General features: G+C 26.4%; 4 protein-coding genes and 1 non-coding gene across 12 annotated transcripts; 1 reads left to right on the top strand and 4 right to left on the bottom strand.

Annotated features, from left to right (window-relative positions):
* Nucleotides 1-37: 37 nt before the first annotated feature.
* Nucleotides 38-2,001, bottom strand: LOC122525970 (transcriptional adapter 1-like). 2 transcript variants are annotated; one of them, XM_043649020.1, is made up of 6 exons: nt 1,470-2,001; nt 1,342-1,378; nt 1,064-1,273; nt 620-972; nt 398-557; nt 38-293 (listed from the first exon to the last, which is right to left on the bottom strand). In XM_043649020.1, the coding sequence occupies exons 1-6, from the start codon at nt 1,544-1,546 to the stop codon at nt 162-164; spliced, it is 969 nt and encodes a 322-aa protein (XP_043504955.1). In that variant the 5' UTR covers nt 1,547-2,001; the 3' UTR covers nt 38-161. The 2 variants fall into 2 exon arrangements, with proteins under 2 accessions (XP_043504955.1, XP_043504964.1); XM_043649029.1 differs by having other exon boundaries at nt 1,064-1,288; nt 1,470-1,498.
* Nucleotides 2,002-8,287: 6,286 nt separating this feature from the next.
* Nucleotides 8,288-8,359, top strand: Trnad-guc. Its single transcript has one exon. It is a non-coding gene; the product is annotated as a tRNA-Asp (tRNA).
* A 218-nt stretch (nt 8,360-8,577) lies between these two features.
* On the bottom strand, nt 8,578-12,801 carry LOC122525955 (sodium/bile acid cotransporter 7-like). 2 transcript variants are annotated; one of them, XM_043649007.1, is made up of 6 exons: nt 12,636-12,801; nt 12,314-12,483; nt 11,518-11,744; nt 10,973-11,116; nt 10,553-10,802; nt 8,578-9,935 (listed from the first exon to the last, which is right to left on the bottom strand). In XM_043649007.1, exons 2-6 carry the CDS (start codon nt 12,444-12,446, stop codon nt 9,673-9,675), a joined length of 1,017 nt encoding a protein of 338 aa, XP_043504942.1. In that variant the 5' UTR covers nt 12,447-12,483; nt 12,636-12,801; the 3' UTR covers nt 8,578-9,672. The 2 variants fall into 2 exon arrangements, with proteins under 2 accessions (XP_043504942.1, XP_043504933.1); XM_043648998.1 differs by having other exon boundaries at nt 12,305-12,483; nt 12,636-12,800.
* Nucleotides 12,802-14,381: 1,580 nt separating this feature from the next.
* On the bottom strand, nt 14,382-19,126 carry LOC122517790 (cytosolic carboxypeptidase-like protein 5). 4 transcript variants are annotated; one of them, XM_043636377.1, is made up of 11 exons: nt 18,644-19,125; nt 18,115-18,272; nt 17,568-17,860; nt 17,078-17,416; nt 16,721-16,992; nt 16,463-16,619; nt 16,269-16,365; nt 15,862-16,174; nt 15,563-15,770; nt 15,299-15,460; nt 14,382-14,492 (listed from the first exon to the last, which is right to left on the bottom strand). In XM_043636377.1, exons 2-11 carry the CDS (start codon nt 18,218-18,220, stop codon nt 14,445-14,447), a joined length of 1,995 nt encoding a protein of 664 aa, XP_043492312.1. In that variant the 5' UTR covers nt 18,221-18,272; nt 18,644-19,125; the 3' UTR covers nt 14,382-14,444. The 4 variants fall into 4 exon arrangements, with proteins under 4 accessions (XP_043492312.1, XP_043492302.1, XP_043492293.1 ...); XM_043636367.1 differs by lacking the exon at nt 14,382-14,492 and having other exon boundaries at nt 15,078-15,460; nt 18,644-18,858; nt 18,929-19,126; XM_043636358.1 differs by lacking the exon at nt 14,382-14,492 and having other exon boundaries at nt 15,078-15,460; nt 18,644-18,858; nt 18,933-19,126.
* Nucleotides 19,127-19,926: 800 nt separating this feature from the next.
* LOC122517558 (ARF GTPase-activating protein GIT1) lies at nt 19,927-26,152 on the bottom strand. Of its 3 annotated transcripts, none has more exons than XM_043636012.1 (14): nt 25,551-26,152; nt 25,341-25,403; nt 24,887-25,020; nt 24,675-24,787; nt 24,387-24,573; nt 24,178-24,308; nt 23,894-24,083; nt 23,743-23,815; nt 22,935-23,132; nt 22,656-22,822; nt 21,232-21,402; nt 20,959-21,141; nt 20,623-20,853; nt 19,927-20,528 (listed from the first exon to the last, which is right to left on the bottom strand). In XM_043636012.1, exons 1-14 carry the CDS (start codon nt 25,606-25,608, stop codon nt 20,328-20,330), a joined length of 2,100 nt encoding a protein of 699 aa, XP_043491947.1. In that variant the 5' UTR covers nt 25,609-26,152; the 3' UTR covers nt 19,927-20,327. The 3 variants fall into 3 exon arrangements, with proteins under 3 accessions (XP_043491947.1, XP_043491965.1, XP_043491957.1); XM_043636030.1 differs by having other exon boundaries at nt 25,467-26,151; XM_043636022.1 differs by having other exon boundaries at nt 25,743-26,150.
* Between the last annotated feature and the right edge of the window lie 294 nt (nt 26,153-26,446).

Genomic DNA, 26,446 nt, shown 5'->3' with positions numbered 1-26,446 from the left:
AATTTGTAATATATATATAAATATATAAGAGAAGTTATTATATTAATTATTTTACTTTAAATAACAGAAAATATCAAATACGATTGAAATACACTTCAACAAGTGAAATACATATATACTATATAAATATATAAAAATATATACAAATATTGTTTGTTATTTTAAGTCTTACATTTTTGACTTAATAAATTTCTAGCTTCTAAATCTTCCCATGTTGGATGTGTTGCATAGGTGTGTAAGCGTTCCATATTTGTAGCATAGATTGTATGATTACTGATAAGATTTTTATGGATCTATATAGTACAACAGAACATTGAAAATAATATGTACAATATCAAAAAATTTGACATTAAATTAATTAAATTAACATATTAATTTTTAAATATATATTTAATACCTTTAATGTATGCTGTAAATCAGCTATATTAACTGGTTTCAAAGATGCAGATGTAGTTTGTAAAGAACATGCAAATGAAAAAGCAGTCGCTTGTTCAGCTTCTTCAAAATTTTGCCTTTCAGCTGGAACTTGTCCATAAGGATCTACTATATCTATAGGACTATACAAAACAAATGTTATATATAAACAATGTGTATTTTATATAAAATATCTTATAATTACCTGTAATCAGACGACCGAATTATGTAAGCTGTATTTCGTTTCCATGAACAAGGTACAGGATTTCCTATGCTATGAATAAATGATCCTTCTTTTACACTGAATTCTTTTCTTTTTGCTAGAATTGCAGTAAGTATATTCTTCACAAAAATCTGGGTTGCAGCAATAACAATATGGGCAGTATTTTCTTCTGCACCATCCATATTATTTTCCCATGCAGCAAGCATGAGCCTAGCTAATACAAATGTTCGATCCGGTAATACAAGTTCTTGAGCACTAGATCTATTTGCTCCTATAGGTTCATCCCCAACTGGTGATGATGTTTGATTTAGTACCTCTGCATAAATATCTGCTGGCTAATTAAAAAAAAAATTAAGAAATAAAGTGGCACGCTCACATTTATATTGTATATTTAATCACATTTTTATAAAGTATAAAACAACTAACCTCAAAGTTTGATTTATCAGTTTTATATTTACGTTTTAGCCTAAGTCTTTTTTCTTTAACAATCTTATCTTTATCTGTTTTACGATTTGGTATAGCTACAGCCAATCCTCTAACTTTGTTGAATAAACAAAGCAAAAATTCATTGTGCAAATGAACTTGATCTTCTGTCATGATATTACGTGCTTCACAATCAAACTCTTCTTTTGTTGTCTAAAATCAAAATTGCTATAAAAAATTATAAATTACTAGTAATACTTGTAATTAAAAACAGAACGTACCTTCATTTGAAACCAAAGCTTCATTTTTTCAAAATATCTGTCAATCAAACAAAACTATGAATAAAATACAACAAACAAATGCATTCGCACATTTAAGTAAAAAATTAATTATATAAAACTTAACTAACACTTTTGCATTATCGCCCAATGAAGCTGCAAGATTCTTTCTGGCTAAACTTAAGTCTTTCTCTTTAGAAGTAGTCATTTTTAGGTTAATGTTTAATCAATCCTCTTAATTTTATTAATATCTATTGTTATTGCAAGAATAAATAATAAAAGTCAAGTACAAAGAAGCCTTTGATATACTAATGTTAAAGTCAATAATTTCTTGTTATATAAACATGATGTATCTATAATTAGACTATAATAACCACGTTAAAAGATTTAACATTCAGTAATTCGATAAAAATTGTAGAGTTATTATCGTCGTTTAGTTATCGTCTGAGGTAATTAATAACTACAAAACCATTTTCTCATATAACACCCTTATTCCGACTGGTCAACTCGAAAAAGCCGCATAGTTTCCCTGCCGATTCCCGTCTTTTACTTTATTCTGGGAACCAAAGTTCCCTAAAGCAGTAAAGAGTTTGTTAATATTGTAGTTACGTTAAAACGATACAGTTGGCAATACAATCGCAGCGCCCTACAGCGGATATTAGTAACAATTTACAACTAGATATAAGAGTGAGTTAAAATTAATCGAACACCTGAATATCTCTGTCAGATTTAACCGTTTGACTACCACGGGCTGCTTTTGCGCTCTTCAGATTTCATGTAGAAAAATACTAGCGCATTTCGTCGATACAGACAACTGACGGAGTGGTCTAGTGCTACTCAGCTTTTACCGATCGTGTTTTTTGAAAACCCTCCAATAGTCAAATGGTTAAAGATACAAAGTATTTTTACATAAGAATTAAAACGACTTCAAAGGACACACATGTTTTTCATAATATCATTCTTCCATGATTATTTTTTTCAGTTTTTTCAAGGTCATCAACGATTTTTTTTTTAAATGGAATTGCATTTTGGAATTTCCTATGTATAATTTTAGCTGACATTTACAATTAGACGAGTTAACAATATGATACAATGCAACCTTTAACGCCTTTTAAATCAAGCCTTAAATTTTTAAAGAAATATGGAATAAATAAAATTTAGTGTGTAAGGTTTATTGGCTTTATTTTTGTTACGCTAACCATATAAGAATACATACTCTTGTTTATACTACTTTAAAATGTCTGGCCATATATAGGTACTTTTTTTATATTACTTAAGGCTCATATATCTCTGCGCGCGCTGAAAACCGAATAAATTTGAAAAATTATTATAAAGATTATATGATGACAAAAAAATTAAAAATTGTTGATTTCATATTTATTATTAACTTTTCAACTATAAGAAAAAAAATGTTATTTTAATAATAATAATATTTTTTACATGATACAATGAACTTCTTATGGAAACCATGGCTTCTCTTAAAAAAAGAAAAAGAAAACAAAAAGAATTTTGTAAAATAATGTAATAGTAATAGTCTGACGGAAGAGATTTTTTCTTTTTTCAAAAATAAAGAAATTACAGTATTTCAAACTTTAATATGTAATTTAAAAATAAAATTAGTATTTAATAATTTATAACAATTTGTCCAACCAAAAAAATTAAAAAATCTCTCGACAGACTATAGAGAAAATAATTATTAAGATTAAAAAAAAAGTTAAAAAAAATTAAAAATTGATTGAGTTATCGTGCTAACCTGTCTAAAAAACATAGTTTCGAGAAAAACGCGTTTAAAATTTCTAGTAGGTAGCCGTCCCAAACCAATGTCCGCTCACATTTATGTATATAATATAACTTTGTAACGGAGTGGAATTTTCTTAACACTATTTTTTTTTCTGAAAAATTCTTAAAAGTATAAAGAATAAAAATCTGTGATAAAAATATCAAGTAATGAAAAATTTCAGGAGTATGTGAGTCCTAAAAACTGTTTGATTATATAAAAAAAAGCCTGTAAATCAAGCAAAACTCGTAATTTTTATTTAAACCAAAAACATTATAGTGTAGGTATTAACATGCCATATAAGTTTGATAATAGACATTTTTTCGATATGATCACGAGAAAGGAGAAAACAACGAAAAATCAATTTTAATCTCTCAATTTTTTTCTCTCATTTAATATCTCATATCAACAATGATCAATAGTAAATGAAAAATTCATATGACCTAAATTATAAAGCATAGACAAACCAACAAAAAATCACATAATCGCAATTTTTGTATCACGAAGGGGAACCGAGTTATCGCAAAAAAACAAAATTTATCTCTTCCTTCAAGATGACGGAGGAAGCTCATATGGAATCATGAAACCCTGCATATACCATATATAAAAATTAGCCTTCGTGATTAATTTTCTTTTCTTTGCTTTCTTCGAATTGAATGACTGAATTACAGAGGGAACGAACTTTTCTTCTTATCCTTGTGTTTTCTTCCGCGGAAATAAACTTCTCATGCATCTACTATACATTCTATTATACATATTATGTCTTTTACTCTTCGTTTTTACGCGTCGAGTCATTTTTCTATGAATATTTTCTCACATCTATATATGCAAATTCCTAAAGAGGTTGTTTTTTTACCGCCTCTCTGGAGAAACAGCACCATGGTTTCTGTTTTCCCGAACGAGTCGTTTATCCCTTTTACTAACCGCGCCTATTAGCCCAGTCAACGCGGGCCATACCCGGAACTTTTCTTGTTTATGCTTCAAAATTTGATCTAAGGGTAAGTTGACGACGCTGAATCGAATGGTGCTAATTATAATAAAATCAGCAACCGGCATCTTGGGGAAAAAGGGTAAAAAAGGGTAAATATAGCCTTATCTTAGAATCTAGGCATTTAATCGAAAAAAGTTTCAAACAAAAGTTGTAGAGAATTAAAATATACATAAAAAATGTTCTATGAGTTATCTTCGTATTTTCAAAAATAAGCGAATAAAATTGGATTGAAGATGGGAACAAAATTTTAAGAGTGGGAGAAAGCAAGCTTATCCCTCCGTCGCGTTTTACACGCGAGCGAGCTAGTATGCGTGCGAGCGTCCGTGTGCACTAATACACAAACGAAGGATCTTCGGCAATCTTCGGGACTCTCGGTCTTGAATGAAAGTGCGAGTGAGAGAACAAACCAATATTCTCTCTTTTTATTTATCATGCGATAACGAGTATTATTGTCCTTGGCCATCGATTGTTGAGCGTTCTGATATTTCTCTTTTTATATTTTTTCATTTGGTAGCCAGAATTTTACGTCTTGGCCATCGAGCGTCGAGCGTTTTGTATATCTATATATATCGGCGTATAAGCGCGGCATTTTTAAATCGAATCTTGATGCTTATGGCACACCGTTTCTTTATTTATTGTCAAAAATAATGAACCTTGAGTAAAAAAAAAATAATTCATTTTAACAAAAACTATTATTATTTAGTTGAGAGTAAAAATAATGAATTAATTTTGTGTCTCGCCATAAAATTAATTAGAATAATTAATTGATATAAATTCTTTGCCTCACAAAAATTTATTTGTATATCAAATTGAATACGTATTCTCTTTAAGACGAAATTTAAAATTTAAATATTTTTCCTATTAAATTATGTATTTTATAAAATTTTAAATTACTGACTTTTTGTCTCGTAAAAATTTATTAGTTTATCAAATTAAATACATATTTGAAAAAGAAGAATTTTATAACCACACATAAAATTAATTCAAGATATATATGAAAGGATATTCTAAAAACGTGGAATTTATTTTTTGTCTATACATAATTTTAATTCATTTTTATTATGTTATAAGAAAATAGTAATGCATTCTGATTCATCTTCGAAGTCTTAAGAATTGTATGAAATAAATTGAGCTATTATCAAGTGGTGCGTTAGCGTAAGTAGTAACGTCTTCGCTTCTCGCGCTGGTTTATTAACGTTCGATTCTTCATGGGGGAATTATTTTTTTTATAAGTTTTTCTATCCTTAGGTTATATAAATTGTTATAAATTTCCTAATTTCTAATTATATAGAAAAAAATTAAAATTATTACAAAAAAATTAAAAGCAATAAATTTTTTTACATCTTGCACAAATAAAGGAAGATTTATTACTTAAATTACAAATTCATCCTGTAAATATCATCCTAAAAAATGTCTCGTTTCGGCACGTTAAAAATTAATTTTTGTTATTTATTGGATATTATTTAATTTATAATTAGTAACTTTATTACTCACGTAATAATGTTGATTTCTTAATAAATTTTATATCGTTAGTGCAAAATTTAAAAAAAATCTGAGGTGGGACTCACTGACCGTCTCCTTGTTAAGGAAAGAAAAACTTATAAAAAAAAATAATTCCCCCACAAAGAATCGAACGTTAAATACCCAGCGCGAGAAGCGAAGACGTTACTACTTACGCTGACGCACCACTTGATAATAGCTCAATTTATTTCATACAATTCTTAAGACTTCGAAGATGAATCAGAATGCATTACTATTTTCTTATAACATAATAAAAATGAATTAAAATTATGTATAGACAAAAAATAAATTCCACGTTTTTAGAATATCCTTTCATATATCTTGAATTAATTTTATGTGTGGTTATAAAATTCTTCTTTTTCAAATATGTATTTAATTTGATAAACTAATAAATTTTTACGATACAAAAAGTCAGTAATTTAAAATTTTATAAAATACATAATTTAATAGGAAAAATATTTAAATTTTAAATTTCGTCTTAAAGAGAATACGTATTCAATTTGATATACAAATAAATTTTTGTGAGACAAAGAATTTATATCAATTAATTATTCTAATTAATTTTATGGCGAGACACAAAATTAATTCATTATTTTTACTCTCAACTAAATAATAATAGTTTCTGTTAAAATGAATTATTTTTTTTTTTACTCAAGGTTCATTATTTTTGACAATAAATAAAGAAACGGCGTGCCATAAGCATCAAGATTCGATTTAAAAATGCCGCGCTTATACGCCGATATATATAGATATACAAAACGCTCGACGCACGATGGCCAAAACGAAAAATTCTCGCTACCGAAAGAAAAAATAGAAAGAGAGAAATATCAGAACGCTCAACAATCGAGGGCCAAGGACAATAATACTCGTTATCGCCTAAACAAATAGAAAAGGGAAATATCGGTTTCTTCTCTCACTCTCACTTGCATTCAAGACCGAGAGTCCCGAAGATTGCCGAAGATCCTTCGTTGTGTTTAGTGCACACGGACGCTCGCACGCACACTAGCCTGCTCGCGTGTAAAAGCCGACTGAGAGGCGGGACTTGCTTCCCCACTCTTACAATTATTTTCCCATCTTCAATCCAATTTATTCGCTTATTTTTGAAAATACGAAGATAACTCATAGAACATTTTTTATGTATATTTTAATTCTCTACAACTTTTGTTTGAAACGTTTTTCGATTAAATGCCTAGATTCTAAGATAAAGCCATTTTTTACCAATTTTTGTCCTTTTTACCCTTTTTCTCAAAAACGGCACCACTCAGATCAAAAAAATTAGCACCATTCGATTCAGCGTCGTCTATTTACCCTTATATCAAGTTTTCACCTTCTTTCCTGAGATTTCCGGAAAACGGCCCCCGTTGACTGGACTAAAAGGAGAAACCATAAAAAGGTGCTCTTTCTGTCGATTAGATTTCCTTGAAAAAGATAAGAAGAAACAAGAGACGCACAAAAGTATCGATATCGGACCGATCACTCCTTAACCAGTTAAGCGTGGTGATCTCTGCGTATAGCGCGCTCCGGAGTGTGTCGCGATAATCAAGCGATGACATACAGTCATCAAACACAAAGTAAATTGCGTTGTTGAAATATTGAGTCAAAAAGACGGCTCTTTTTTAGAAAATGAACAATTTTGTTGGTAATGTACACACAGTCGCTTAATATGAACTTATATTTAAAATTACAATTTAAACATCAAATTGTAACAAAATTTTACGCATGACGGATATAGTCGTCAAACACGCTTAACTGGATAACGAACCGCCGATCAGTGCACAACGTATTCCAACATATTTACTTTTTCACATTATTTCACATAATTCAGTATAAAGTATTACTTTTTGTTTTTCAATTAATAATATAAAAAATAGCATCACAGTCTTACTATCCAAAGTATCACTAGTTTCTGTCTTAACGCTCTGTGCATTCTTACGTATTGTTTAAATAAAGTATCTTATTAAATACTGCGATTTCGCACTGCTATCTCCAACAAATCCAAAATAGCTAGGTCACTAAATTTATTCTAATATAAGATAGATATAGCATGTGTAGTATAACAGTAAATTAGTATTTTAATATAATATATTATTATTATTATTATTAAGTGGCGTTAGGAACTCGAAAGCTCATTGCCGCATATATCAAATCCCACCGGTGTTCTCGTTCCTGAGCGCGCTTCCTCCATTCGCGATCCTCATATCCCATTTCCTTAATATCCCTCCTAATATTGTCCTCCCATCTACGCCTTGGTCTACCTAATGGTCTTTTCCCATTGGGTATACAAGTAAGTATTTTATACGCGGTTCGTTCCTCACCCATACGCGCCACGTAGCCAGCCCATCTTATATTAATCGACGTGATTTTATGACGTTAATAATGTTTGGTCTACTATACAATATAAGCAATTCCACATTGTGTAATTTTTTCCATTCGCCCGTTTCCTCATCGAGTTTTGTGCCAAAGTTTTTACGAAGTATTTTGTTCTCGAATACCCTAAATTTCTTTCCGTCCCGCATGGTAAGTGACCATGCCTCGCATCCATAAAGGATTATCGGTAGAATGACTGTTTTGTAGATTCATTTTAATATAATATATATTTTTTAATTTAGCATATAAAAATTTAACTTATCTAAATCATAATATGCTTGTCAAAACAGATCTCCTCGGTAGTATAGTGGTTAGTATCCCCGCCTGTCACGCGGGAGACCGGGGTTCGATTCCCCGCCGGGGAGTATACAAATTTTTTTTGTTTTTTATGTACTTTTATGTTTCAATTGTTTTTATGTTTTATAAATCCAATTAACTAGCTGTATGACGTTATTTATAGGCTAAATATATATAAAATACCTTTTATCTTAATATTTTTTAAAAAAGTACGATTATTCTATCGCTTAGATAAATAGATTATTTTGCGAATTTTTTATGGAAACATGGTAAGTGCAAGGCAAAATTTATTTAGATGACTTTATTATACACATTTTCAACACATTTACAAATTTTGCTATTGCAAATTGTCGCAAAATGGTAGTGCCACAGCTCACATTACAAAGGTTAACTCATATCGAGAATAATATTCCGCAAAACTTTAATAGTTTATATAACTAATATACTTAAAATTTATACTGGAGCTATGTAATAATATTATCTAAGAAAGGACAATAGAAAATTTGAAAAAATCGTTCATTTACTTTTTTAAATATTATATAACGGAAAGTGTAACAGCATTTGTGTGTAATTGGTAAACATATATCTAGTTTACTAATCAGTTGAAGGAATTGACTTGGAATTTACATGAGTAAATTCCATTTAATTTTACTTCCAATATCGACATAATAGGTATTTTAAAAAATAAAAAGTTTATAAAAATTCGAACATGAAACGGAATTAAATTAAAATAAATAGAAAGTTTTAAAGAATTAAAAATAATATTCTTCATACATGATTTATATTGGTCATGCTTATTTTGTATCCCATACAAAAAAACTGAATTTTTCCTGTCAATCACAATCAATTTTCTTCTAATGCATCTATTGATAAAAAAAACTCGCTTAATAAAACAATGAGTTTATTTTTTTCATTTAGATAACAACAAATAATAGTATATATTAACAACTATACAAATATGCAAAAAAGAATTAAATCTTTAAGTACTATAGTGTATATAAGCATGTATATATGCATCCAATGGAATTTATTGGCATTAATTATGAAATGAAGTGAATGTATTTTAGCTTATATTGTCTAATGCATACAAATAAATACAGTAAAGTTAAATAAAATAAATAAATAAATAAATAAAGTCAAATAAAATAATACAATAAAGAGTAGCTATTATATTGTGCAAAGTTTATAATAGAATTTTGAGAACTGAAATTCTCTTTAGACTTTTATTTTTATAACTATATTCTTAATATACATTAAAGAACCTTTAGGTACTATGCATATATGATCTATTTCTTAAAGATTTAATAGAAAAAAATAAATATTCATATCTTTGTTATTAACATTTTTTAAACTATGAGTGAGCTTTCAAGATTTTAATTTTTCAATTTTTTAATGAATAATGTGGAGCAATCCAACTTGCCAGTAAAGTACCCAATACAAGTTGTGCTACAGGTAGAATTGAAAGTGGTAAATTTATTGCTGGTCCCTGAGCAGATCCATGATATGTACTTCGTAAAATCCAGCTTCCAAGACCAACTGATTTATGAGTACTAACAAATAATGCTGCTAGAAGAATATTTCTAGGTAACCATCGAGAAGATAAACCCCAATATAAACAGCATGTGAAGAGCTGTCCAATACAAGCTGGAATAGAAATAAAAAAAGACCACAATATTATACAATTATGAAAAAAGTATGCGATCGATTTTGAGGTGGATGGAAGATATAGCTAGATGGAGAGAGAGAAGTGAGGGTTAGATGAAATGAAAGAATGAAAAGTAAATATACATGATTAGGAAAAAGAGGAGAAGTAAAGGAAGTCATGGAAATACAGCGGAAGCGAATGTTTAAGAATGGAGAGAGATGGAGGAGAGTAACATGATAAGGAAAGAGAAAACTGATATGAGGAAAGAGAAAAATAATATAAAAATATATATAAATAGAGTGTAAGAATGATAGGAAAAGTCTTGTAAGAGTAGTGTAAGTATGAGATTAAGTGAATGAATGAATAAATATAAGAATGACATAAGTGGGTCGAAGATTTATTGTATCCCACAAGAGAAAAGAATCTATCTATCTATCTACTAAATACATATTTATAGTGCTTTTTTAAAAATAATGTTTAAAAAAAATAATATTTTTTGTTTATCTCCATATATGGAAATCATTTAATAATTATAAAAATATGATTCACCAGCAATATTAATACTTAATAACAATTTTAATATATAACATAAATTATAATTTAAAATTTAACATACCAATTAGTATACATAATAATATGTCCGTAGCTTGCAAAGATGAAACATCTGCAGAAACTGCATCAGAAAACCAATAATATGCTATGACTAATAGTAATCCTTGAGAATATCTTCCAATACCAATTATGGAGCAAACATTAGGGTTTACTACAGAAAACTGTAATATCATTCCAATAGTCAGAGGTAACAAAGTACTATATATAATCTCCTTGATATTAACACCAATTAAAGGTGGAGTAGATGCTCCTAACTGTAATATAGAGAATGCATTTATATTTTAAGAATTATGATCTAATTTTTTATTCGTATTAGAAGTGTGATGTGATTAATAGTATATAATTATATTATATTATATAATTACAGAATTGTAAAATTTTAAAATCGAAATAAAAAATAAATTTATATAAAAATATAATTTACCACAAAATATAAAAGAATCGGAGATAAGAAAAATCCTCCCAAATGCCCTATTAAAGTAGTAACCACACTAGTTGGTAGGTCAGCTTGTGCTATTTGACAAAGTGCTAGACTGGAAGTAAATGGTGGTGGCATACAATAAAGTACCTGGAAAAAATATATTGCTTCATTCATATTAAGCTTCTACTCTTATAATATATTTTATATTTTATTTTATATGACTAGCAATATTATTTTACAATAATGAAATATCATTATATATGATAAACAAAAATAATAATGTCAATAATAATAGTAAAAATAATGACTATAATAATAACTGTGATAATGATAATAATAATAATAATAATAATAATAATAATAATAATAATAACAACAATAATAATAGTAATAATCTTAATTACTTCACTCGTTTCAATATGCACTCTCTCTTATTCCGTGATATAATATATGGATTTTTATAAATAAATAGTGCATATACTAGGTGAAATTTGTCATGCCAGATTATATAATGTGCATGCAAATCGATGAACTTCATTGATATTTACTTCCATTCCTTTAAGAAGCCATATGTTTACTTTAGAATGTAATAATAAACATGTCCCAAGCTTAGCTAAAAAGGGCATCACACCATACATAAAAACCATCACAAATATTATCAGGTAACCATTTGTTAACGCCACATAGAGAGAATGTGGAGTACATAATAATCCTGCTTCTAAATATGTTAATGGCACCGCAAAATACCAGACAATAAAATTACCACTTGCTATACCTATAAAGTAACATAACATCCATATTATTTATATTCTACTAAATACATGTAGCTATAAAATTAATTTACAGTAATTAATCTAATCTAATCTTAATCTAGTCCAAATTTGTATTGTTTATACATGTTAATAAGCTAATAATTTAATTTATACAGATTAGAAGCAATGAAACTTATTATAGAAGTATCTCTTCTACTATATCTTTTCTTTTATCCTTACACATGCACTACTTCAAAAGATTCAAATATGCCTGTTTCCCCAGATTTGTCTATAGTCATATACTAATGTTAGTAATGTTATGGATATGATATAATATTGACAAACAAATGCAAAAAGAGTGCTCATATGATGTAGGCCAAAATTTACTAAGAAGTAATTGATACTGTATGTCAAATTTAACAATCACTAATATAGATATCTTATTATTTTTAATTTTAAAATTCATTAACTATCTGTTGTTACTCTAAAATATACACTCAAATAAGAATAAACATATCTTTATCAAATGTATAAATAAATAAAACTAACTATCGATAAAATATTATTATTTATAAATCCATACCGATTGTACCTCCTAAATATGGTTGTATAGTAGCAAGTAACATACAAAGAAGCATTGAGAAGAAAAAGCTATATCTCTGAAATAATTTCTTTTTCTTTTTCTGTTGCATTGTTATATTTTGTTTATAATGCAAATGCATCATTATTTTTTATAAATTAGCTTCAAATGGGTGTTTAAGTCTAAAACATAAATGAATCTATATCACGCAACTATAATTTATAAATATAGTTAAAATTAAAATCATATTTATAATTATAAATTGTTTAAGTTTTTAATTATTATTTAAAAAATTATAAATATATAAATTCTTTTTTTTTTTCTTAACTGTTACCTTATTACTTTATTATCTATGATCAGTTAAGAATAGTAAAATAATTGTTTACAATAAGAATAATTAAACCAACATAACCCGAAACTTTTTGTCAGAATTCATACAAAATTATCAACAAAATATCTTATTATACAGACACAGAATACAGAAGAGTACATAGAAGCTCCTAAGTCCGCTTTTTTATCTACCTAGTTTTATTTTAGTTACTACCGGAGCCATCAGAGGGCGATAATAGATACTTAACTATAGCGTGTTCAACTATATTCAAATAATTAAGTTAACGAGGCGAACAATGTAATATGAATATTTTTTATTAAAAATGTAATAAAATTGACTTATATAAATCTAACATAAAACTCAACAAGAATCTTTGGAAAGAAGGGAGGGACACGTGTACGCGTTGCTACCGCTGCATCAGAGAGCGCGTGTCTCTTTCGGTGGTCGAGAAGGAAGAGAGCCAGTAGCAACGGTTATTCAGGTACATAGGGTTTTTTTGGTTTTCAATTCCGCCGCCAGAGGCGTGACAGTAAAAGTCACGAAGCGCCAAACTTTGGCGTGGTGGCCACATAACGCGATGATGATACAATACTACTGTGGAGGGTAGAGGTAAGGAGAATCATCTAGCACAAGAAAGTTAGCATAGAATCTCAAGAACTGAAAAAAATGAATAAGTGCATTTAATTGCTAGCTATTTGCTAATTCAAAATCCATAATTGCTAACTTTTTTAAGTAATTATTTAATTAGTTATTGATAATTGAAAATGTGAAAATTTTTTTTTTATTTCTAAGTAAAGCAACGTAGTTTGCAACAGCAGAAAAAAATGAATTTTGAAATTGCTAAAAAAATGTTTATTTAAAATCCATAATTACTAACTTTATTATTTAATTATTTAATTAGTTATTAATAATTACAAATGTGGAAACATCATGAGTGGGAGATTGTTTTCAAAGTGCGCTTGCGCCTTGAATTTGTGGTTGCGCATGTGTATAAAATATATCCCACTCATGACAATCTTATGATTCAATCATGGATTTTGAATTAGCAAATAGCTAGCAATTAAATGCACTTATTCATTTTTTCAGCTATTGAGATTCTTATACCAACTTTTTAATGCTGGTTTGTTTTGATTGAAAAATACTTTTTTAATAGTTAGGTAGCATTTATAATTGTTGAAGAACAATATAATTACATATTGTAAAGTACATTTTAAAATGATAAATATTTAATAGAATAGACAACGTTGATTTATTGAAATAATAAAAGTAAAGTGAAAAAATAAGTATTAAAATACTGTGATGACTTTATCAATGGATATGTATATTTAAACATATAATAATATCAGAGAATGTTACAAAATTTATTTCCAATAATTCATATACAACTTAATAGTACTAGAAGTACATTATAAAATAATATTATTTTTTCTATGTGTATACAAGTATTCGTACATGTGATTATAGGAAAATTAACGAAAAAGAATTTATATATGTCAGCTAAATTACATAGTATGTCATAGCTATTAAGTATATTCGTCGTGTTCTAATATACATATATATTCATTGAAAATTTATTATTGATAATACTATTATTTGTTTTTAACATATATCGTCCAAAATGTTATTTATTCTAATTTATATATATATATACATACATTTAAATAGATTAATTAAAATAATTTCACATATTTTATCTTCTGTAAGATTTATTGTTTTAGGGAATTTAATAGATCTTTTCAAATTTTTTTATTTATGAAATATAGGAGAATTTTTATGATTGCACACTGAGATACAATTTGCTTCAATAGATCTTCATGATCCAGAAATATGATTGTTTATACTTCTATGTCGTGATTTTCTCTAAAGAAATAGATATCATTTATCATATACACATATAAAGATAATGAGCAATAAATAGTAAATAAGTATTATAATCTTAGTGGGGTAACATTTCTCACATAATATTAATGTTTACAGTGTTTGTTTTTATATTATTAATGCATATTGATATATAATATCTTTATGTACAATGAATTATATAGATTATATGAAAAGTACAGAGAGTATTAAAAAGAATGTCTAGAGTTATTTTATTTATAATTTTCTAAGAGGTTATTTTCTATTGATTTTTTAAACTTTTGAAATCGCAATATCTCCTGTATAAATTTATTCTAAACGTGACTCAATAATAAATTATTATTATTATATATATATATATATATATATATATATTATTTTTTTATTTTGTATACATAATACGCATTGAAAACTTATAAAAATTAATGCATTTGTAATTTATTAGAAACTTTTATATAAAAACTAAATTATGAGAAATAAATTTTTCTATCATATATATTATTTTTGAATTAAAGACTAATTCATTTTTTATAGAAATATACAAATAATATAATGTGCAAAATAATCTTTTAAATTTAATTTTTTTAAATTTAAGTAATCCTTCAACTTCTTTGAAATGTTTCTATTTAAATAAAATTGTTGAATACTCAAATATATACAAATTTAATACTGTTATTTTTATTAATAGACTAATATTTGTTGACACTACTATTAATATAGTAATGTATATATAAATTATATTAAGATAAAACACATGATGTTATATTATTTTCTAAAATTTTACTTTCATTATGTAAACGAAAATTTACCTTGTACGCAGATTTATTGCATGATGTCGAAAGACTATTCATTTGTGTTAACTTCAAATAAGATCTTACTCCTTTTAGTGAACGATATTGACTGTTTGGTAATCGACTGTTCGGATTATTATTAGTAAGATCAAGGATAGAAGGTCCTAATGCTGCTCCTACCTATAAGTTGTAATTATGTATATTATTAGGTTCTGATATATTTTTAAATTAAAATAAAAAAAAGTAAGATAAACATTTTTTGATATATGCAAGGATTTGTACCGCTTCAAACACTGTTGGAGTATATTTAGGAGGTACAAACAAATGATTGATCGTTTTACTAATACCATCACGAATTCTGGCAGGTACAATATTTACTAAACGACCAGAATTATAATTACATTCAAGAGTATAGCTACGTATAAGACCTGTCATTTTATATACTGCTACTCGACCTGAACCTTCTCTTGACATGCCATCTCTTTTATCACTGAAATAAATAAGAAATTATTATTATTATTTTAAATTTTTATAATTACTTCATTAACTAATTTTAATGCATCAATAATTAATTTACTAACATAAGGTACATGTTTCTTTCTGCAAAATTACATGATGTGAAATGAAAATTTGGATTATTAATGGACATCAATTTTGGCAAAAGCATACACGTGATAGTTTCTTCTGGATCGGTAAAATGATTTCCATACATAAATACACCTTTCTTTGAGGCATGACCATGAAGATCAATATATAAATAGAGACCAGATTCAGTCGATGATTTAGAAAAATTATTTGACTCAGATATTCTAAATGGTGCTTTATCAGTATAATATTTGGTTTTTAATATATCCTGATATTCGTGTGTATTGCTAGATAATTCCTGCCCTTCACCTGAATACATTATAATGAATTAATATCTTAAAGATAAACTTAATAATTTTATAAATCTAAATGACTACACCAAATTTACAATGTTAAACCTTACCACAACATGTATTATCCAAGTTATTTGTTGTGAACATACATTCATATTTAACTCCTGAATCAGATTTAGCTCTTTCATTTAATGTCATTAACTTTACCTGGAGGCAATATTAATGAAAAGCTATAGATATTGTATAGAATATTAAGTTATATTCGATCGATGCATTATATAATTAAAATATAATGCAGCATTACCCGTTGAATTAATCTTGTAGGTGTATTAGATATAACATTGGTACGTAAATGTTGTTGTATCTCCTTCATTCTGATATTATTTTGATTCTTTATAGATGCACTTTCTATTTTTAGAGGTAACTTTTCTTCTATTATATTATAAGAATTGTGATAATATCTACAATATTACCAAAATAGTTTATGATATAATATCTGTACAGAAAAGTAAATAAAAAGAGCATATATTGGAGGAAGCAGAAAAAAAATCAATTATTCTACCTTATTAAATTTCTTGCTGCATATATTGTAGGGTGTTCATGTTCAGAAGGGTTTAAATACATCCTATTGAGATTGACTCCTTTAGTATCCATTCGATAGTGTCCTTTAGCTACCCCATCAGGATTAAGCATTGGTATTAATTTGAATACGTACATACGACGTAAATGAAGAGCTATTTGATCTTCTTGATTCAGAAGGAACTTTAAAAATCCATTCAGTACAAAGCTGGATGGTGTTTCTCCTGGATGTACTCTCGCACTTATAAAAACAATCTATAAATGTATATGTTAAATAAATTAGCACATATTCAAATATTTACATGTACAAATTTCGAATTAAAACAAAAAGAAAATATACTTTCTTATCCAAAAATTTGAAAGGTCTTTCTTCATATTTTTCAGGAAACATATTATTGAATCTATCTTCTCTTACGCTTAATATATTGTGATAAGAACTTATTGTCAAAACATCTAATCTACGACCTTCTAATGATTTTATTGCACATTCCCTGTGATAATATATGTCATCAGTGCTTGTTACAAAGCGTTTTGCCATTTTTATGTCAATTTTTTTTAAATAGTTTTGTAAATCAGTATATGAAAAAGGATACGTAAAAGCAAAATATGTTATAGCTTTCTGATTTTCTGGGGTATAATAAGTAAATGATAGTGTAAAGTCACTACCGGTTTGATCAACCTGTGGAATAGAAAATATATCAAGAACATGATTATTAACTTTGAATTTAGTATTTCTTAATAATAAATCCAAATAAGAAATTATATTATTTTCTGGTATTATTTGTACTTTGATTTTTAAATAATTTGTAATTTATTAATCATATAATTACTTTATATGTTGGTTTATCATGTATTCGTTCCCAATGAAGTTGACCTGGTATTATTTTATATACTGGACACATTCCTTGACTAAACATTCTAACTTGTTTATTTAAATTAATTATGTTGAATCGAACACAAATACCTGGAGAACATGCTTTAACACCAAAATAAAACCATGTTCGGTTATTGTTTTGATATTCTGTTCCATGGCAGTCATATTTAGTCCATAAATTAAATTCATAATCAGATGTCTCGTCAGAACTTAAACTTTTGCAGGATCTACTTTCATTTTCACAAATTGCTATGAATTAAAATTATTATTAGTAAATTAGTATAGTTATATATATATATATATTTTACATATATGAAGCATTAATATTGGAAATATGCGTGTATATAAAAAATATATAATAATAATAAAGAATTATGAAAATGATGATAATAATTTTCTGACATAAATAATAATAAGTTTAATTTCAGTCTAAGAATAAATATATTACTAATGATTAGATTAGAGCTTATAATAAATGAACATTGCAAGGCAAAAATGATTACCTATATTACATATTTCTGGTACTCTTATCAATTCAACTTTGGCCAAATTAGCAGAATCAAAGTTATTGTAAAATACAAATCCACCACAGTTAATATTGTCAGCCATTTCTATAAGTTTATTTTTATCGCATTATTCAATGATTAACTTCCACTTTTAACTGAAAAAATAATTTCCATGAGAAAATTCCAAAATAATATACGATTATATATACAAAATATAAATACCAAATACAAAATACTCAATACTAATATTGACTATTAAAATTACCATATTTAATATTTTTGAATAAATAAAGATTTTTATATGACATTAAAAATTTTATCTACAGTTCGTCAATAACAATAAAATATGTCCTGAGCATTAATAGTTACTAATAATTCTTTTGATTTATTTAATACTCCAAAGTATCCTAAATATTTGGTTAGTTTTTATTGATCATATCTATAACTTGTTAAATTTACTTTATAATTTTTTTTTCTGTTCGCCATATTTAAAATTATCATTATAAAAAATCTATTAAAAACTTACTTCTTTGTAGTTGATCATTGTTTGAACACATCAATAAAAGTATTATTTGTCAGCTGTTCTTTGCTTCCTTTATGGTCATGGCATGAGCGGATATAAGTGAAAATGAAAGAGGTGAAGGGCAATCGTTATTACGTCTACTTCACAATTGACTTTAAATTTACGCACGCGTATTTTCTCAGTTATCAAGAATTTATTCACTATAGATTGCCGTAGATCTAAATTTTAATGCATAAGATTTAAAAAATTGCTATATTCTCTTTCGAATAACTATAAACGCAGACTTACATACTTGATACTTTTATCATGAAGCAAAAAAATGTCTATGCAAAGATATCCAAATCTGTTACATTGTTTTGATAATTTAGGCACATGATATTAATAGCTTCGTTTTAAAAAGGTTGGTTTGTATCAGTTTTTCTGTTACATGACAGATCAATCGGAAATATAAATGCTCCAATCAGGATAAAGTATATGCTATTGAATGTATGTACTTATTTATATATACATGCACGCACGTATCTACAAAAGAGAAAAGTTTTACTATTAACAAATTTACTATTACTCAATTTAAAAAAATATATCAAACAATAGAATAAAATATTAGTTAATTTAACGTAGTTAATCATATTTAAAAATATTCTATTTCATTTTGTAGAAAAGATAAATATATATTTAATTTAATAAATTAAATTGTATGATGTGACAAGTAATATAATAAATAAAACATAATCTTTTTCATTTAATCTTATAATAAAGAGGAAGATAAACTCAATTATAAAATTCACAATTTATTTGTAGGATTAATAAAAACTTCAAAAAAATATTTACAATAATTTATTAATGGTTCATGCAAAATGTATTTATTAATTAAAACAAATGAGGTATAATTATGCGTAAATATTGCAAATTTTTAACAAGTTAAGCTTTTTACTGTTGTTTTAGATTCATTTTAGAAATTTATAACGTCATTTTTTCAACAATCTTCCAAATTCAACATCATTTTTTCAACATTTTTAGTTATAAAATGATTTAACAAATACAAATATAAGATATAGTAAATTTAACAATTTATCACTAAAAATAATTATTAGTGATTATAAAAACATATATATATTTTTTAAATTACAATAAAAAGATATCAGAATTTATTGTATATATGTATATATGAATAAATTTTCAAATATTACTTATTTTATAAACATGCAAGTATAGAATAAAATTCATAATTATTTCGTAATACTAATCTATAGCTATTGTTACAATCTTTTTTCTTTTTTTTTAAATCATAATAACATAATGTATGTTTATAATAAAATCTAACAACTACATTATATGTTCATAGACTTCATTGGTTCATGGACATTCAGTCTTTCTCAAATGTAAATAATATATAATTACATATGTTTTTAAGTTAGTTAATTTAATTCGTGCTTTGTAATATGAATTAATTGTTTTAGACAGTTGTAATAATTTAAGAGATATATAATAGTAGCTTTTCCATTATACAACTATAAATAAAAAATAATTTTCATTTTTAATACAGTACTTCACCAATATAATTGTCTGTTTTTTCCAGTTCTATATATATAAAGCACTATACATAATATTTACATTTGGTACGATTGTTATAAAAATAGATATGTTATAATACTTTTTGTCTATGTATTTTTTAATATTATCGATTCTAAGAGATTTGAAACTGGGTAACAAGGAGCTTAGTTGCTTTGGCAATATCGTACGCACAAGAACGTACTTGCTGGAGGCAATGGCCTATATGTTCGACGTCACCAGTACATCTTTGAAGACCAGAACATTCTGCTTGTAGTCTACCAGTGTTACCGTTTAATTGACGTAAAGCTGATTTAATATTATCTTCTATAGGATTCTATAGTCAGCAATAAGCAATAAGTAATGTCAGAATTTTTAATATCTTTTACTATGAAAATATTCTTTTAAACTATATAGCGTAATTTTATTACCTGTGGAAATATAGCTGTTAATTCCGCAACAGCAACACGTATACGTTCAGCGCATGGTACAAAAGCCTCGCGTTGATGTGGATCTTGCATAGCCATCCATAATTCTTGTATCCTCCTTGTGACTTGCTCTGTTCTTCTTGTTACTTCTTCACTTGGAGGTAAAGTAGGAATGCCATACTCCCATAAACTTTGTGTATTTGCACGAGATAAAGCCTCTGTATCTCTGTTGGTCTGTATTAAGCAAATGATATACAAATAAAAAAAATGTTCTACTTTAATATTAAATTAATATTACTCTAATATTAAATTAGCTTTATACAAAAATAATTAAATCACCTGACAAATAGTTGTAGACCATGAATTTTGTTTTCGTAAACCTTCTCTCGTTTCATACATAGATGCAGGTCGTTGGTTGCTTCTTGAAATAGATGTTTTAATATCCAAAACTGGTTCTAATTCTGGTTCTTGTTCACTTCCAATATGCCCATTTAAAATATTATCAGTAGATGCTTTATTATGCTGCAATAATTTATTATTTTAGTTTATTAAGGGAAAAATCCAATTAATTAAATTTAAAATAACACTTCTTATTTTTGAAATCTTTCTTACCTCGATTATTTGTTTTAAACTAATATTCTCTTGTTTCAGTTGATCAACAGTATTTTGAAGAATATGTATTTGACTCTGTAAATCTCGAACAGTAGATTCTGAAAGTGTTAATTGTTTCTTTAGGACTTCTACTACTGATGGAAGACCTTTCGCCATTGGAATGAAAACATCCTAAAAAAAAGTAATGCACAAAATATAAATTACATAAAAAATGAAAGGAAAAAACAAAACATTATACAACATACTATATTAATAATTATTACAAATTATGAGAAGTAATATGCTATATTGATTATATATTTCTAAGACAGTTGATAGAGGAAGAGAAATATTTCAAATATTTTACGTTCTTTTGCTATTTATGACTAAAGAAACTGTAAATCCACTCTGTATGTATAACTTTGTTATAAACATTTATATATAAGGGTAGTAGAAAAAAGGGTCAAAAATTTGAAGAACTTTTAGTACTTATCAAGAAAAGTAAAAAATATCTAATTAACACGGATCCTAAAATCAATCTTTTAGATGTAAATTAACTTTTATTATTTATAAACATTAAATATTGTAGGAGAGTCTCTTGGCAACATACTGAATGTACACAAAAGAATTTACTTAGAAATATATTAGTTCCAGGTTGACAAGATAAGTTTATTATGAGTTGCCAAGAGACTCGTTTATGATATCAAATGCTCATAAATAATAAAAGGTAATTTACATCGAAAAGGTTGATTTTAGAACTCACATAAAATAGACATTTTTTACATCTCTTGATAAATACTATAAGTCCTTAAAATATCAGACCCCTTTTTTGCCTCCTTATAAATTGGAAAGAATAAGCAACATACACACACAGAGTAAAGATTAAATATATATTCAATTTGTGATGAGTAAAGTCAGTAATTTCACTTGCAAAAAAGCTATTGATTGTTTGTCACATGTAAGTAATAATTTGTTATTTAAATATACTTCATATGATTTTGTGATATTTAACTATTTCATAAATATTTAATATTTTAATATGTATATATACACACACACACACACAGATATAGAACTTTGTACTTTTTGCACATGCATCAACAATGTTGTGCACTTGCCTAATAACACTGCTTACAGAACAGCCATGTGTTTAGTCGATTCCGTGTTCTTCTTTTTCTTACCAAAGTTGATACCTTCAATATGTTAGTACATAAGTTCATTAAATAAAGAATTCTTTAATAAGTATAATGATTATACACAAAACAACATATTATTAATAATTTAGAAATATTTTCACTTTGTATTTTTTTATTACTTTAAAAAAGATGAATGTGTGTATATATATATATATATATATATACAATTTTTTACTTCTAAATTCTCATAGATCTAATTTAAAATTCAAATTTAAACTGTGTAGATTATAATTATAATTCTTATTATACCTCATCGGCAATTTTCAGCTGAGTAGATAATTCTGTTGCGGTATTATCTATTGAAGTTAAAGTATAATCATCATCAGATGCTACACTGTCATATAATGGTTCGTCGTCAGACACTTGTGATCCATGTTTACCAAATTGTTCTTTGCGAAGCATTGATACCACAGGATCTTAAATATGAAAAATATCTTAATATACAATATAATGTATAATATATATATATATATATTTGTTAATATTTAATACATGCTATTTTTCTATACATTACGGAAATTGACAAACCTTGCAATGGTATATTGTTTGAAATCATGTGTCTTCTATTACTTTCAGTAAGTAAATCTATAATAAGTCTAGCAAATTCTTTTGGAATAAACCTTGCTAATTTCTGTCTACCTTGATTTCTTGTAGTGGACAGTTGTGGATTAACAGGTAAAAATGGAACTGTACATCTCTCTGGTGATGATGCAGTTGAAAACCAAACTATAAGCGATAATTAATAATTATTATATTACATAATACAAAGAGTATTATATAAAATTATAAAAATATATTTTCTATGCTAACATTAAAATATGTAATAATATTAATCTATTTTCTTTTTACATAAGTATATAAAATTTAAAATATTCATTATTAAATGATTTCAAACTATTTCAAAATTAAATATATTTTTTTGAATCCATTTTAACTTACCCTTCTTCAGGAATAATGCAATAAAAAAATTAACATAGTTAATTATAATTAAATGGATATTAAACTTTTATCTTAATCTAATATAATTACCATTGCATATAAATTTTGGTATACATAATATATATTAGGTCGTTGTATGATTTCTATCGTATTTTGTCTACTTATTTTTTAAATTCTTTCATCAAAAATATGATTGCATTGAAATTGACAAGAAGCTCATTAAATAAAAACAAACTATAGTTATTAATGATCAACATACTAACAATTAAAAAAGTTAATTCTTTTTTAATCATGTTAATTTTAATTTTGTCTGAAAAAATACAATAAAAATTCTGCAACAACTTATATATAAGTGATATTTTGAATGCGATAAATGCAAATATAATATAATACTGACTTTTTTCCATTTCTCTACGGTCCACTTCGTCATATACATCTATTGCGAGTTCTTCTAAGAGATGATTTGATAGCTATAATTACAATCATTTTTAGAAACATTTAGAACAAAAGAATATGTACTATTATAGTGTAATAGAATAATTATTTACCGCTTGCAGTCTATTATGTCCTTCGTTGATTAAATCGTTTGATTCCACCATTGATGCACATTCAGGTATGATTAAATGCTCATCTGATCGATGATCTGGTTTATGTGAACATACATAGTAAGTTAATCTGTCAGTGACTTCATACATACATTCTTTAATACGTTCTGATAAATCTAAATAACCTGCCATTCTAAAAGAATAAAATTATTTATAAATATACATGTATATATATAGATATGGATATACAATAATAGTAATGAGTTTTAGGATTTTTAATGTCTTACTTAGCAATTTCAGTACATGTTTGCCCATTTGAATCTAATATACTAGGATTTCCACCATTGGCAACCAATAATTCTATTTGTAATGTTTGTCCAGCTCTTGCTGCTACATGCAAAGGAGTTGTACCTTTCTCCTAAAAAAAAGAAAAAAGTAGTAAAAAAATATATAAAGAGGCATATAAAGAAATAATAATGCACTTAATAATACTTGCCTTATAAAAATAATTAGGATTAGCACCTTGGGCTAATAATCTTAATGAAGTCTCCAAATTGGATGTACGAACACTACTATGTAATTGTCTACTAAGTTCTTCTTCACTACAGCATTCTTCTTTACTAGGTCGTAATATAAAGGCTAAGTGTTGATGTTTAGCTTTAATAAATTCTGCTTTAATGGGACTAAAAACAAATTTGTATTTGAATTAAAAGTCAAATATAAAAATGAATTTCTATGTAAAATTTTATAGATGCATATAAGAGATTTTGTATTTTATACTAACTGTATAGGATCTTTAGCTTGTGGTTTTTTTCTGCTAATCTTAGAATGGTTAGGATCTAAGAGAGAATGTTCCCAAATACTGTTTGCTCCACTTTCATTTAATGTATGTACCATCTGTATGTATACAAAAATTGTATATTATTAGTAAAAATGTAAGTACTCTTCATGAATAAAGCATTTGAATTATTATTAAATATATATTTTGTTACTAACATTAAGCAGATTTATATTCCAAATACTTTTATGGAGTGACTTAATTTGTGATATATGTCGTCCAAGACTACGATGTATGCCGCAACAATCGTCACATAATAAAATAGCTCTGTTTATTGAGGCCCATCCTGGTTCTGTAGAAACTTATTTTTATTTATATACAACATAAATATGTCTAAAATATATTAAAATATTATATTCACTTTTGTGTGTCTGTAAAAGATCAGTATCTGTGTCACTTGAGACGTAAGATCAAAAATTATATCATCAAAAATATATTCAGAACATGTATAAGGGTGTAAAGAATATGTAAATAATGCATACATTTCGTGTTATAAATGTATAAAGATTATTTAAAAACATTATTATATTCATTAAATTAGGAATTATTTAATATAATTTATCTAAAATAGTATAAATCAATAAGTACAATGAACAAAATTAATGTACTTACCAACAGCTCCACAATCAGCACACACATCTCCATTAACTCTGTGTTTAGGACGAGCCATTTTTCCTATTTAATAATATATTTTATTACATCAAAATAGACTAGAAAAATATATTATAATTAACTAACAATCGTTAACAATTAATAATTATTCCATTATTGATATGACTGTAAATAACAAACTCGACGTCTTTTACTTATTAATAAAGCTACCGTGACGTGAGTCCTCTTGGCTAAATGCACGATTGCAGTAAGCAATAGTAGCCTTCATGAAATTTGTCGTAATGTGAACATAATAAAGAGAACAATTTTACGCGTAAAATAAAAATTATTTCGTAGTTCAAGGTGCATCGTTTTTCGAAAATCAATTCGATCCACTTTACAACAAAAATATATACTCCTTACCACCCTTGTCCAAGCAAAATCACTACGGACTATTTCGAATTGCTAAATGATGAGTACAATAGGGAAAGTAAAGAATCAACTAACTTTACTTTCATTTTATATCTATCCAGACATTTATTCCTTCATTTCGATTTTAAATACCTATACTCTTATTTCCATCTGAAATACAATTAAAATCTAACTACTTAAGCACCATCTATATGTAGACATAATAAATAAATATAATAGAAGGAAAAACTACATTACGGCATATACAACTAGGAATCTCTTGGCGCTTTTATTCGATAAATCACTTATTATATTTATAATTACGTATATATTACATATATACATATATATACGTGTGTGTGTGTGTGTGTATACCTCAATGTTCAAAGTAGTAAACTATTTCATTCAATTATATCACATTTCAACGTAGTCATTTACTTTAATATTACAAGATAAAAAAATTATTGAATTAATAAATTAAAATATCAATCTTATTGTTAGACTACAATAAAGTTTCTATACTCCTTTATAAATCTATGTTCAGTAAGAACTGTATTATAATATATTGTTGATTATTAATGTTAAGAAATTATATTACTGAAACAACTTGTTTTTTGTACATATTACAATTTTTTATATTATTTACATAAATATAAATTATAAGTCATTAATTGTAATGATCGTGTTCAATACTTATTGCTCTATTTTGTTTTACC

This window comes from Polistes fuscatus, unplaced genomic scaffold, assembly GCF_010416935.1.
Source record: "Polistes fuscatus isolate 324 unplaced genomic scaffold, CU_Pfus_HIC Scaffold1, whole genome shotgun sequence".
NCBI classification, from domain to species: Eukaryota; Metazoa; Arthropoda; class Insecta; order Hymenoptera; family Vespidae; genus Polistes; species Polistes fuscatus.
Note: the sequence above shows the minus strand (reverse complement) of the source record. Positions and strands in the feature narration are given on the sequence as shown.